Raw genomic sequence first — 15,026 nt, forward strand, 5'->3', positions numbered from 1 at the left:
TGGGGCTGAGGAGGGGGAAAATGGATCACCCGTGATTGAATGTTGGAGCAGATTCGATGGGCCAAATGGCTTAATTCTGCTCTGAGATCTGGAATTTGCTTTAGATATTCAGCAGCATTTTACCTATCGCTAGAAATCTTCAATTCTGTTACAAGAAAGTGTTCAAATACATTCAACATCTACTAATACTTCTTCATTTATTGACCATTACTTTTCCTGCTGATTCAAGTAAAGCAAAAGCTCATATGTTCATTTGTAAACTGGACAGCATATTTGTAATCTTAAATATGCATTTGTCACAATACACAAGATAATTTGTCACAAACCCTAGAAAGTTTGCAGATGCTGGAAATCCAAAGCAACACATACAAAATGTTGGAGGAACTCAGCAGGCCAGGCAGCATCAATGGAAGAAAGTAAACCGTCGATGTTTCAGGACTGATAAAGGGTTTTGGCCTGAAACGTCAACTGTTATCTTTTCCGTAGAAGCTGCCTGGCCTGCTGAGTCCCTTCAGCTCCTTATGTGTGTTGCACAAGATAACTTGTGGTGCTTCTATCCTTAGAAACATTAAAAACTATGGGCTTTGATACTCCACCTGTTTGTCATTAACTGTATTCTACAACGTTTGCAGGTGATGAGCTAATGAGAAAGCTGGGCCCAGTCAACAGAGAGCCACTGTGAACATTGAGGGTTTGGCTTCTCTTGTATTCATAAAATGTACCTTAACCACACCTTCTGACTTTACAATTTCATCCTGTAAGAAATAATTAAAACTAAAATCTTAAAATATTGATTCCAAATTCAGAATTGAATTAAATTCTAAAATAGAAATGTTATTCTTAAACTAAATGAAAACTTATGAAAAACCCATCACAGCATATGACACAACTACATTGTAAATGGCACGACAGGCAAAATATATATCACCCACCCAGTGTCCAGCCTATCTTTGCTCAACCCCCACCCCATTTTGTACAAGACACAGACTGATTCTCACTGACTGAAATCCTGACCCAGATTGTGCTCACTGTTTTCCCTGATTTGCTCTGATTACTGAAGTTTCTTAATTGCAAAATCAGATTTCATTTTTTAATCCCATAAACCTTGTCAATGGTTTGATCTAAATTTGAACAGGCTTAACACTAAATACCCTTTCAGCAAGACACAGCCAAGATTTTTCACAATTTCCTGACAAATTGCTTCAAGGCAGGTCATATTATTTGCATAGGTTGTAATACTTACGAATTAAACTTTACATATTTGTCCGGGTAAGTCCCATTTATTTTAACTTCTGATCCAGGCCAGAAGAACGTGCCTGCTTTCAAACCCTGATACATGGCTGTCAGCCATATCTATGGCAAGAACAAAAGCAAAATGAATATGTTTATGATTCATATGAAAATCGTTGTGTCAGCAGAGGTTAAAGGATTGAAGAACACTGCCCTTTGACTGTCATGTCACTGGTTACACTTTTTTTTTGCTGTTACTGCCAGGAAATTTAACTTCAGGCATTCCTGATTGGACAGGAAATGGAGTATATCTCACTTTGTCACTGATTTTTATTGACCGATGTAAACCAACACTAAATAATTAAGGACTGATGCAAACATACCGTGCCGATAGCACTTACACTTTCTGGAAGGATTTGGCAGCAGGATTGGATGGAAATAAGATCCACGCTTGTGATGGGAGTGGAAGACTGAATATGTGGAATTTAACAAGAAAGAGATAACCGGAGAGAAAATGAAGTGACATAAACTCCAAAAGTATTTAGAAAGGTTTCAAAGGCACTAAAACAATTATTTACACATGTGGCAATATCTACATATTGAAATTTACATTATCTCCATGGAAACAGGAGATGGAGAAACAATTACAAGCAAGCGATGACAGAATGCAGCATCCAATCTTCATTTGACGCCAGCTAGTTAAACTGATTTCACATGTGCTGCCTGCATGTTGTACTACTCAATACACTTCCGTTAACAGCCCACATTGGAGTACCTCCAAATGGATGTTAACACAGTTACGCTGGCAGCTCACTGACCGCATCACATGTTCGATCTTCAATCATCGATCTTTCGGTTTAGGATGGTGCGGGTGATTTCTCAGTGACTTCTGGCTGGTGGCCAGTGAAACAAAGAAAACATCTAAATACTTTGTTAACCACTCTTTTTTTCTGGTAAACTATCATCACAAACAAATAGCCTGTAACTTCCCTTTGGACTTGGAAGCAATTTAATGCAGCAGAACTGAGGCGAGGCAACGGGCCCATCGCTGACAGCGAGGAAGGCCTGCGGTTTGATAAATTTTAGTGCTGAGCCAAATTGGAAAGGTTGGGTACAGGCCAAATTGAAGTGGCGGGGTCTAGGCCCCAGAGCACATTAAAGTGACAGAACCCAATGTTTGGACAATGATTTAAGCGCCGGGCCAGATAAGGTCAGGGTGTTGGGACCCAAGGCAAGGGATGGACCAGTTCAGCACACTGCTCTGTGATTTTTACACGGCTCTGCACTGAACTAGGGGTCTGTGGACAGACTCTCTTTGTGGACTTCAGTTCTGAATGCTACTTGCTTGCTTTTATTGTTTGCATGATTTGTTTTTTTTCCTCTCTCACACATTGGGACACCCTGAGCCAATAGGCTGGTCCTGGACTTATTTCCTGGCATAATTTACATATTACTATTTAACTACTTATAGCTTTATTACTATTTAATTATTTATGGTGCAACTGTAACGAAAACCAATTTCCCCCGGGATCAATAAAGTATGACTATGACTATTTGACAATCTTTTTCTTAATACTTTCTTTTGGCTTTCTTTGTTTTGTGCTACTTGTAAGAAGACAAATCTCAAGGTTGTATAATGTATGGATACTTTGATGCTGATCTAGTCCTCAGCTCTGTCCGAAAGGAAGGCACCATGATCATGGACTATATGAAGATCAGAATTGCCTCTTCGAAGCAGTTACTCGGCATTAGTGTAGACCTCTGTCCTAGATTGGAATTGAGATATTTTTCTTCTTGTATTGCCTGTTAGTGGCAAATCAGATGTGCCATATCATTGTGTGCCAGTTTGATTCTCAAACCATCGCTACTCACACAGAGGATCTATAATCCAATGTGGCAGAGAGTGGCAAACAGAGTTCCCATCTGAAACAAGCTTTATTAATCAATCATGCAAGAATGCCATTTTTTGACACCCAGCCTGTGCTTCCTCTGCTTCACACAGGTTCCAAATAATATTATATGAATTATTCCCCAAGGTGATGGACAGCAAGCTATATAGGTGTAAGGATGCTCATTCATTCTGTGGAAGTGGTTTCTGCTAACATTGATAATTTTGTTATTTACCAGAGTAAAGAGGTAGTGTGTTCAAATATTCCCATTTAGGCAAACTTACAAAGCAATTGATCCCGTCTTGTAAATTTGGCTGTTGTAAATTTTTTTTCTGAAAATTACAGATCACTATGGAAATAACTTGGAAGAGGTGTAGCTCAGGTGGTGGATGGTTGGGTTGGGTTGTTTTCCAGTCTTGGCAATCCATTTGCAAATGTTTGGTTATCATACCAGGAGACATCATCAGTGCACTGTTCACTTGTAGTGTGTCCTCCAAATGCTAGGCTTGTATACACTTATCAATCAGTTGATTAGTCTCCATTATGGAAACTCAACTGTGACATCAGGAGGAGGCTTTGTTGCTGATTATTTGCGTGGTGAACTCTGCATTGTCTGGAATTTTGCCCACATTGGCTTATAATTTCAATATCAGACTAAGCACCCCAGGTTAGAAGCAGCGTAAACAGAGGTCCTGGGCAATTATGAACATGAAGACTACTCAAACATTTCTCACAAAATACACCACAGGAATTAGGAATTTTTATCCCATTAGTTTGCATCGCTTTTGCTGAGGACCCAGAGCTAAAGGACCAGTATATCAGCCCAGTACATCATACACATATTCTATTATATATTGTTTGAAATCACACTCTTCTTTTAACAATTAGATGGAAAAATTAAGTTTTGAAATTAGAATTTAAAATGCAATTGTCTCTAGATAGCCCTCTGCATGTAACCCTTCATCCACAAAGTTTTACCTTCAGCAGCAAAATAAATTGGGAAAATCATAAATTTAGAAAATCTAAAATAAGTATCAAACCAAGACAACAAAGTAATCAGCATATTAAAAATCAGTTTCATTAAAGATATATGGTCTTTTTTTTTTACAAATATTGACGGACCTGCTATGTGTTTCTAGTATCGCCTGTTTTTGTTGTTGTAGTTCATTGTGAATAATCTTTTACTATAAATGTTCAATAAACAATAATGTGCCCCATTTGGGACACTCATTTTCATACTATTCCACATATATAAAGCAAATAGACCCAGAAATGGCCTAAAATGTACGAAGTTCTAAATACATAATATAGAAATATTACTATTATACTTACTGGCTGCCCTCCCCACCATTTTGGGTTGTTCTTTTCATCACCAGACAGAGAAAAGGACTCATTAAGTTCGTAATCATACATGTTGTTGTCAACTATGCCATGGGTTTCGGCATACAGTCCCTAAAAAACGTACATTGATTGAAACAAATACATGAAGATTAATTGAATTCATCATCCTCTTATCAAAGGGTAATTACAACGAAGAAACTGATAGCAGCAAGGTAAAGAAGAAAACGGGGAGGAGTGACAGTTCATACATTGTTAAAGTTAACCAAATGTAAGATTAAACATTAGCTCTGATGCAGTCTGGAGTCAACAGTATTCTCCTCAGATCCCCTTTTGAATTTTTTTAAAGAGATGATCAAGAGGATCGGCAGGTGCAGGGTGATAAATAATATTTACATGGACTTTGGCAAGGCATTTGACAAGGTCTCACATTGGTAGGCAGGACTGGAAGGTTAGAACACTTGGGAACCAATGGGAAGTGGCCAATTGGATTTTAAAAATGGCCTGTGGAGGAAAGCATGAGGTGTTAGAGATGGGCTGTTTTTTCAATTGTAGGCCTGGGACCGGTGGACAGGTGCAGGAATTGGTGCTAGGTCCCTCTTGCCTGAAAAGGGTGGTAGAAGCAGAAAACGTTACCACAAATAAAAATGACCGGGCTGCGGATGAGGCAATGCAGCAGACATTGCAAGCAAGAGAAAATTCGGCCGTTCCGAATTGATATCGATATGTGTTAACTAGGGGGCCATGCACAATCCTGATTTGATGGAGACAGCCGTGAGAAGCGCGGAGGAACACCTGGAGAAACTTCTGAAATGCCCGCTTCGCTGCCACTGCTACTGTGTGATCGAGAATCTTCAGGGGGAAGGCCCCAAAATCTCGTCTTTGCCTATTGCCTGCTGCCAGGGCCGGGATCGATGCGCTCGGGAGAGATGGTGCTCGGTGCCGGAGAACTGGTCAGAGGCTCGTAGCTTTCGGACGGACTCAGAGTCGGACTGTGGTTGGATGTTTCCAAGATGCTGCACCAGCAAGTTTGCGGCGCTGGAGGTTCACCGTGTGCGTGAGATGATGGGACTTTCGAGAGACTCGGAGACTTTTACCCTGCCCATGGTCTGTTCTTATCAAATTACGGTATTGCTTTGCACTGTTGTAACTAAATGTTATAATTATATGGCTTTTGACAGTTTTTAAGTCGGTTTGTCATGTGTTTCTGTGATATCATTCTGGAAAAACATTGTATCATTTCTTAATGCATGCATTACTAAATGACAATAAAAGAGGACCACGTGTCCTCATAATCTAATCTAATCTCTCTGACACTGCGGTGTCAAGAAAACAACCTCTCCCTCAATGTCGCAAAAACAAAGGAGCTGGTTGAGATTACAGGAGGAATGGAGACAGGCTAACTCCTATTTCACCTCAGACAGTTAAGGAAGTTTGGTATGGGCCCCAAACCCTAAGAACTTTCTACAGGGGCACAATTGAGAGCATCCTGACTGGTATGGGAACTGTACTTCCCTTAATCGCAGGATTTTGCAGAGAGTGGTGCGGACAGCCCAGCACATCTGCAGTTGTGAACTTCCCATGATTCAGGACATTTACAAAGACAGATGTGTAAAAAGGGCCTGTAGGATCATTGGGGACCCGAGTCAGCCCAACCACAATCTTCCAGCTGCTCCCATCTGGGAAATGGTACCGCAGCATAAAAGCCAGGACCAACAGGCTCCAGGACAGCTTCTTCCACCAGGCCATCAGACTGATTAACTCACACTGATTTGAGTGTATTCTATGTTACATTGACTGTTCTATTTATTATAAATTACTATGATTGTACATTGCACATTTAGACGGAGCGTAATGTAAAGATTTTTACTCCTCATGTATATGAAGGATGTAAGAAATAAACCCAATTCAATTTAATTCAATCTGCAGATGCTGGAAATCTGAGCAACACACTCAAAATGCTGGAGGAACTCAGCAGGCCGGGCAGCATCTATGGAAAAAAGTACAGTGATGTTTTGGGCTGTAACAGCGAAGGTACTTTTTTCATAGATGCTGCCTGGCCTGCTGAGTTCCTCCAGCACTTTGTGTGTATTGCGCCATTCGTTGTGGTTAGTATTAGCATATTGTGTGTGAACGGTCTCTTTTTCTGCTATATATTTCACTGATTTTCTAAACTATTAATATCTGTTAATCAACTCCTTTTCTAACAGCAACATGCAAAATTTGTTCTTCTGATATCTGTAGGAATCTTCCAGGCCAAGATGTTTTTTCCCCAACCATCCTTATGGAGATACATACATAAAGACACTTAAATCTTTCCAGGACATTGAGATTCCTCTTTCTTCAAATAACAGGGTTTCCCTTCATAAACCATTGATGTTGCCCTCATCTGCATCTCCCCCATTGCCTGAACATCTACGTTCATCCCATCTTTTTGCTACCTTAACAGTGATAAAGTTCCTCTTGTCCTTACCTACCACCGTATGAGCCTCCACATTCAATGCATCATGCACTGCAACTTCCACCATCTGCAAAGGGATCCTACCACTAAGCATATCTCTTCCTCCCCCCAACCTTCCGCTTTCTGCAGGGATCACTCCCCCTGTGATTCCCTTATCCATTCATCCCTCTCCACTAATCTCCCTCCTGGCACTTACCACTGCAATTGACCAAAGTACAACACCTCCTCCCTTGCCTCCATTCAGGGCTCCAAACAATCCTTCCAGGAGAGGCAACACTTCACCTGCAAATCTGTTGTGTCTGGTGCTCCTGATGCGGCCTCCTCTACATTGGTGACACCCGTCGTAAATTGGGGGACCACCTTGTCGTGCACCTCCGCTCCATCCACCAAAAGTGGACTTTCCCGGAAGCCAGACATTTTGATTCCAATTCCCATTCCCGCTCTGGCATATTGGTCCATGGCCTCATCTTATGCCATTCGGGGTGGACGAGCAACACCTTATATTCCATCTGGTTACCTTCAACCTGATGGCATCAGTATCGATTTCTACTTCCAGTAAAACATTTTTTCTCCACCTCCCCTCTTCTTCTATTCCACACTCTGGTCTCTTAAAACTTCTCACTTGCCTATCATCTCCCCCTGGGTCCCCTCATTCCCTTTCTCCTATGGTCCACTCTCCTCTCCTATCAGATTCCTTTCTCTCCAGCCCTTTAGTTTTCCAACCCACCTGGCTTCACCTATCACTTTCTAGCTATCCTCCTCTCCCTCCCCTCCACCTTTTTATTCTGGCGTATTACCCCTTCCTTTTCAGTCCTGAAGGTGGGTCTCAGCCTGGAATGTTGACAATTTATTCTTTTCCATAGATGCTGCCTAACCTGCTGAGATCCTCCAGTATTTTACATGTGTTGACTTAAATCTGCATGTCAGGAACTTGCTAGTTTCCAAGTTGCTCAGTGCAAAGGAAGTGGGAACAGTCATCCTTCCTTTGGGGGAAAGATATTCTGTCATTTTAGCATTAGAATTTTTAGAATTTTAGAATTTATTTTATACCAGCAGGCCAACCTCCAGAGCACCATATAACATCAAAAGATGTAAACATTCTGCAGGTTGCTCAGGATTGGAAAATGGACATGGACTTGGAAAAAAAGCTTGTGTTTCTCCCAGACATTGCGGCTACAACATTCCGGCCAGATATGGTCCTGTGGTCCACAACAGCCAAGCTGGCGTATGTTGTGGAATTGATAGTACCATGGGAAGATGGTGTCGAAGAAGCTTATGAGAGGAAAAAGACCAAGTACTCTGAACTGGCAACTGAAGCTGCCCAGAATGGCTGGAAGACCAAGATTTTCCCCGTAGAAGTGGGATGCAGGGGATTCGTTGTTACATCTATGACCAGTCTATTGAAGAAGATGGGGGTGAGGGGTCACTCCCTCCAACAAGCAATCAAGTCCTTGTCAAATGCAGCAGAAGAAAGCAGTAATTGGATCTGGATTAAAAGGAATGACAACAACTGGGCTGCAAGATGAAGACAGGAGGGTATGGAACTGAAGGGGATGTATCTGGGATGCCAGATAGCACCGTTGAGCCCTCTGGAGATGTCATGGGCTTATCAACGAAACGTCAAAGAAGGAGGGTGCCCAGTTGATGACCCTGATGACGTACCTACCTTCCCTCCTTGTCACCACTCCAAGCCCACTGCCAACATCGAGAGTTCCGACTTACTATAGGGATTGAAACATCAAGTCCTAGTGGCTCGACTGAGCTCTACTACTTACATCCATTTCACAATATGAGGGAGTAAAGATCTTTATGTTGTGTCTTTGTCGCAATGTACAAACCATAAGGAAGGGAAATCTGGGAGAATATTGCCCAAACACTAAGATTGTATACACGGTTGTTTTGTATACTTGCATCTACAGTCAGATATGCAATCAGATCAATGTGTATTGACAAACTTGATGGCCTGGTGAAAGAAGCTGTCCTGGAGCCTGTTGGCCTTAATGCTGCGGTACCGTTACTGAAGTAGCTGAAGCAGCTGGAACAGTTTGTGGTGGGTGCGGCTGGAGGTCCCTGATGATCCTCCAGATCCTTTTTACGCACCTACTGCTTTGAATGTCCTGAATAGAGGAAAGTTTACATCCTTGGTTTCGCTGGGCTGGATGTGAACTTTCCTCTATTCAGGATATTTACAGCAGCAGGTCTTAAAAAGGGCCCAGAGGATCATCAGGGACTCCAGCCAACCCAACCACAAACTGTTTCAGCTGCTTCCATCTGGCAAACTTGACATTCTTCTAATGCAAACGACTTCCACAGATTCTGTTGGGAGAATGCATTAGTTTATCTTCAGAAGTGAAACACTGGAAAATAAGTATTCTGCAATCTGCAATGAGCATTTCATTAAAAATGCTGGACTTGGTTGATAACTATTTATGTGTATAAGAAAACAGAAAATGTTGGAACAATTCAGCAGATTGGCTAACTTCTACAGGGTGAGTAAGAGAGTCAACATTTCAGGATGACAATCTTGCATTAGTACTCTGTTTCTCTTTCCACAGATCCTGCCTGGCCTGTTGAGTACTTACAGCCACCTACTTATTTCAAATACCTAGTATATTTAGTTTTTACTTGCTTTTTAATATTTTAAAGAGGTTTGCTATTTGTATTACTTCAAAAAACATTAATACAAAATAACCAAAAACTGTATCAGCTAAGGCGCAGGAGTCAGGCATTTCCTGCTCTCAGGGTGCGAGATAATTTCCAGAATAATTGTGATAACATAATAAATACCTCATAAGTATTATCCGGTGGGTTGGACTACTGCACAATATAATGGAATGTTAGCATATTTTTATCATGCAAAGCCAACCTAGGCCAGGTGTAAAGTCCAAAATATTGGAAGTCTCCTACAAATAAATAACTTATAGAGGGAATATTAAGAAAAAATCCTTCCCATTATTCCCCATTATTCAAAGTATCCACAACATCATTCTCCAGCATTAAAGAGGACTGAGTGCAACATCCAGTAGCTAAGAGGCCAACTACTGATGTTCCTTTAGCTGCTTTCCTTTCTGTAGTCACACAGAGAACAGAAATGTGATGGAAAGTCATTGTGATCTAAATGAGAAACTTACCGTGACAATCGTGTAGTGATTGGGAAATGTTTTAGTGGGGTACATGGCTCTCATATACTTGGAGTGCGTTCCACAGGTTTCTGGAAAAATTACATTCAATTTTGTCACATTTTTTAAGCGGACAGATAAAATTTCACATCACTTCATCTGTGGTTCCTAACTGATCTTGCTCCATTTGGAGAGATGGGACATATAGACAACATTGTTTGAATGTAAAGTATATAAACTTTATCTTTGGGTATTTCCATTGCAAATGTCTCCAAGCTCCAGTCATCATACAATTGGAACCCAAAGTGCAACCAGGGATGAAATAGCGATGCTTCATGGTATGTTGTAATTTTCTGAAGGAAAAGTTTATGTTCACCATGCAAGTAATAAGGAACAACTTTTTTTCTGAGAAAACAGTCAGATGTAGCTATGAAATCTAGTAGAAAACATTGGTCATCCATTAAAGATGAAAGAGATTAGCTATGGTGGGAATGTGAATATGTCCTCTCTCTGGCCAAAATTTGAGGCAAGCAGGTCAGAAGGAAAACAGAATTTCCAACCCAACCTTCAACAGCCTCCTACAACCCCTTCCCCTTCTTACAGGAGGAAAAAACACTCATCCCCTATTCTGATATTCAGGACCCCTTGCCCATCATCTTCTGTTAATCAGAATTAATTAAAATATTAATTGAGAAAGCTATTTCTTTTGTTTCTGATATTAACAAGAGCAACACAATGTTGTTGCTTTTTTTATTATAAGAATGGACCGGTAAGCTAAAAGAGATTGAATTCCAAAGAAATATATTGATTAAAAGGTCGGGCTTTGGTTTTAGAAGTGAAAAAGAAGTATCTAGGTGGAGTTTATGGAGAGGTGTAGATACATAGGAATCTTGTAATGCACTCTGGGGACACCTACTGTTAGGGATAGAAATTGTTGCAATGTCATGGTTCCAAATTGTACTAAATCTGTATTCTCAAAAATAGATCATTTTAGTTTTACAATTTTAATATAAAAGTGTGTTGAATCTCAATCAGTACTCTATAAGTAACATTTAATTGCTGAATATAATACACATTTCAAGTTTGTAGGATTGTGGCAATTTACATTTGAATATAAACAACAGGAATTCTGCAGATGCTGGAAATGTAAGCAACACACATCAAAGTTGCTGGTGAACGCAGCAGGCCAGGCAGCATCTGTAGGAAGAGGTGCAGTCGACGTTTCAGGCCGAGACCCTGAAACGTCGACTGCACCTCTTCCTACAGATGCTGCCTGGCCTGCTGCGTTCACCAGCAACTTTGATGTGTGTTGCTTACATTTGAATATGTTTATTTTAACTCTTCAAAAAGACACAATTGAATGGATTTACATTAAATGGATCCAAATTATCATATGGCACTGTTAGCATAATATATTTTCATGTTGATAAAGACGTTAATCCATCTATTCATTGCATGTTAAAAATAACAGAGAGAAGAATTTTATAACTTTGGATACCATTATTATACAGATACTTTAATTCTTTGATTTTGATCATATAAACATATTATGGCAGGAGGGTTGCTTTCAACATTGTCTAGTTCCAGTCACTTACTGAGTTTCTCCATAAATGGGAGGAAGTTGTCCCACGTTTTTAGATACCCAGCTCTGAATCCATCTAATGAAAGTAGTATCAAAGGTGGACGGGAAAATCTGAAATCCAAAGACAAAATGTTATCCTACCATTATCATTGAATTCACATCGATGTAATATACTGTATGTGTCATAAACTCAATTTATTACACACACATCCTTGTGTTTCATAGTGCTGCAATCTTGTGTTTCAATTTTCTGAAGACATCTCTGATCTGAAACATTAACTCTATTTTGCTTTCCATATCCTGATCTGCTGAGGGTCTCCAGTAATCAAGTCAATAACTTTTCATCAGACCTTGAAAATTTTATAACTTGAAGATGAAGGTATGATTGGTGAGGGGGGAGGGAGAGAAAGAAATAGCAAGATCTGTTACTAGATGCAAGGCAGTAGGAGTGAGACGAATCAAGGGATCATATGTCAAAAGGGTGATAACGTAACAAAATATCCAAAGAACCCCAAAGGTCAGGTGGGCCTCAGTTTAATATCTCAACTAAAAGATAGTGCAGGCCAGCCTCAGAACTACACCAAAATCTCAAAGTAGATGTTGTATTCATGACTCTGAAGTAGAACCTGAACCCAATAACTTCTGGCTCAACAAGAAGGGTGTCCTTTTTCTATTTCTGTGCAGTTGTCTTTTCTTGCTGTCTCTAAAACATGAGCCATTAAGCTGATATACGTATCTAATTATAGATTCCCTTACCCTGTAGGACATTCAGGAGTTTTGATTTCTTCACACTGATCTTCCAGCCAGGATGGCTCCCCTCCTGCACAAAGAGTAATATCACCAAAATTATCACTTTTTAAACTTTGAATTCTCACTCAGAAAAAAAAACTTCACACTTTCATATTAAATACTGTTCATTCTGTTCTCATTTGAATGCCAGAAGTTGTTGCAGCCTCTCAGTTCCTCGTGCCTGCTCCAACACGCAATACAATCAAAACAGATCTTTTACCACTGATGCCCCTATCCTGCGCTAAACTCACTTATTTTGTTTCCCTTAATATACCCAGCAACTGATCCTTCATAGCCCTCTTTGATACAGAAATCTGGGTGAAAATTTTTCATTTCTACTCTGTCCTTAATGGCTCAATAGGGTCAGAAGGTTCAATTTAATGTCAGAGAAATGCATACAATATACATCCTGAAATTCGTTTTCTTCGCAAACATCCACAGAGGAGTGCCCCAAAGAATGAATGACAGTTAAATGTTAGAACTCCGAAGCCCCCTGCAGCTCCCCCTCCCACGCATAAGCAGCAGCAAAGCAACAACCCCCTCCCCCCACCAGCAAAAAAGCATCAGTTCCCTCCAACAAGCACTTGAGCACGCAGCAAAGCATCAATAAAGAGACAGACTTGCAGTACACCAAAGACTACTTGTTCACCCAGTAATTCAACATACCACAGGCTCTCACTCTCTCTCTTTCCCTAATAAGGGAAAAAGAGTTGTCTCTGTTTCACAGCGAGAGTGGAAACAAGGGCTGCCCCTTAATTTAACTACTGGGTCAGTCAGGGGAAATATCAACCCTGCAACTACCCTGCCTGCTGTGATGTTTGTATATTTCAGAACTGCCATTATTACATAGGGTAATGTAATTGGTGGAAACATACAGAGTTCACAGCCACCGGCATTGAGTTGGGGTTTCACGTTACGAGGCTGGTCTGATGTGATTATATAAAGGGTTTTTAGGACATCTTGAGTTCAGTTTTCTGGTGTTCAATAAATGATTTGCTATGGATTTTCTGAAACATAAAGCACTTCTGCTATTTTCTTTGTGAAAACCTACAATTATACTTAGAATGAACCAAAATCCTCTCCCTACGTACATAAAAATGATATTTCAATTTGCATGATAAGTAATACTAAACCACAGGACCGATTAGCATTTCTCTTTCAATTAATGAGGTTTAATCATTGGTTATATTGTGGTAGTTTGCTGCGAAAATAACTATGTTGAGCCGCTTATCAATGGAGTTCCGCAGGGTCGGTATCCTTCACAGTCTATGCTTTTGATCTGGAGTTAATCTGCTTGAGGGCATGAGTTATATTTAACATAAACTTCCGTACACTAATGTGAAAACATTACATCCTGGTGTAGATGTGATTTGAGAATGGGTCCAAATTTCACAGAACATATTTTGTTTCAATGCATGAAAATTTTTAGCATGTAGGGAGTGGCTAAGGCCAAGTTAATGCATATCTGCTTAGTTCAGAATTAACGCCTGTTGCTCAACATAATATCCTTTGGACCACAGTTCAAAGTTGCCTAGTTAGTTGCAAAAAGACTTTGCAAAATCATATTGAATATTGTGGTACATGTCAGACAAGGCGCTGAATTTCACTGAAGTTTCAGGGTATTTTTCATAGTTTTGTCTGATACTTGCTCACTGTCAAAGCCTGCAATTTTTTATGATCAATAATGATCAAGTTATCATTAATGCATAAATGGCACAAGTTATTGCACTTATGATTAAGTTTGCAGATGACAATTTGGACAGATTGGGAAAATGGACAAAGAAATAGCAGATGGAATATAGTGCAGGGAAGTGTACGGTCATGCACTGTGGCAGAGCAAATTAAAGCATAGGCTATTTTCTAAACGGGGAAAAAAATTCAAAAATCAGAGGTGCAAAGGGACTGCGGAGTCCTTGTATAAGATTCCTCAAAGGTTAACTTGCAGCTTGAGTCAGTGGTAAGGAAGGCAAATGTAATGTTAGCATCCATTTTGAAAGGATTATAATGTAAGGGCAAGGGTGTAATGCTGAGGCTTTATAAGGCATTGGTCAGACTGCACTTGGGGTACTGTGAGCAGTTCTGGGCCCCTTATCTATGAAAAGATGTGCTGGCATTAGAGAGAGTTCAGAGGAGCTTCACAAGAATAATTTCAGGAATGAAAAGGAGCATTTGATGTCTCTGGGCCTGTACTCAAGGAGTTTAGAAGAATGAGAGGAAATCTCATTTTAACCTATCAAATCCTGAAAAGCCTAGACAGAGTGGATGTGGAGAAGGTGTTTCCTATAGTGCTGGAGTCTGGGACCACTGGGCACAGACTTAGAATACAGGGACATGCAGTTAGAACAAAAAAAAATCAAAATAAGCCAGATGTTAATATCCCTCGTGCCAATGGGTCATGAGCAGTTGCTCGAGACTGCCCTGATGTTGGGAATGGCACAAGGTTGGCACGCAGGGGTTTTCAAGTGTACATGTTTCATTGATTAGCCCACTACATCCCCGGAGGGCTCGACGATGACTTCTAGTGTCCCTGAGTCACCCTCCCTCGGGCCTTCCCACTCTCTTGATGCTATCTTGGAGCCCAGGAGAGGTCTTTTCACTTGATCCTAAGCCCTTGACTG

At 40.5% G+C, this 15,026-nt stretch overlaps 1 protein-coding gene across 1 annotated transcript in view; it reads right to left on the reverse strand.

Annotated features, from left to right (window-relative positions):
- LOC140194094 (ectonucleotide pyrophosphatase/phosphodiesterase family member 3-like) overlaps nt 1–15,026 on the reverse strand; it is a 96,404-nt gene that overhangs the window by 59,003 nt on the left and 22,375 nt on the right. Inside the window, exons 3-7 of the mRNA XM_072251518.1 lie at nt 12,376–12,439; nt 11,633–11,730; nt 10,050–10,129; nt 4,452–4,571; nt 1,244–1,353 (exon numbers count right to left, since the gene is read on the reverse strand). Of these exons, the coding sequence (XP_072107619.1) occupies nt 1,244–1,353; nt 4,452–4,571; nt 10,050–10,129; nt 11,633–11,730; nt 12,376–12,439 (472 nt within the window). The remainder of the gene's footprint in view (nt 1–1,243; nt 1,354–4,451; nt 4,572–10,049; nt 10,130–11,632; nt 11,731–12,375; nt 12,440–15,026) is intronic.

Source organism: Mobula birostris, chromosome 2, assembly GCF_030028105.1.
Source record: "Mobula birostris isolate sMobBir1 chromosome 2, sMobBir1.hap1, whole genome shotgun sequence".
NCBI classification, from domain to species: domain Eukaryota; kingdom Metazoa; phylum Chordata; class Chondrichthyes; order Myliobatiformes; family Myliobatidae; genus Mobula; species Mobula birostris.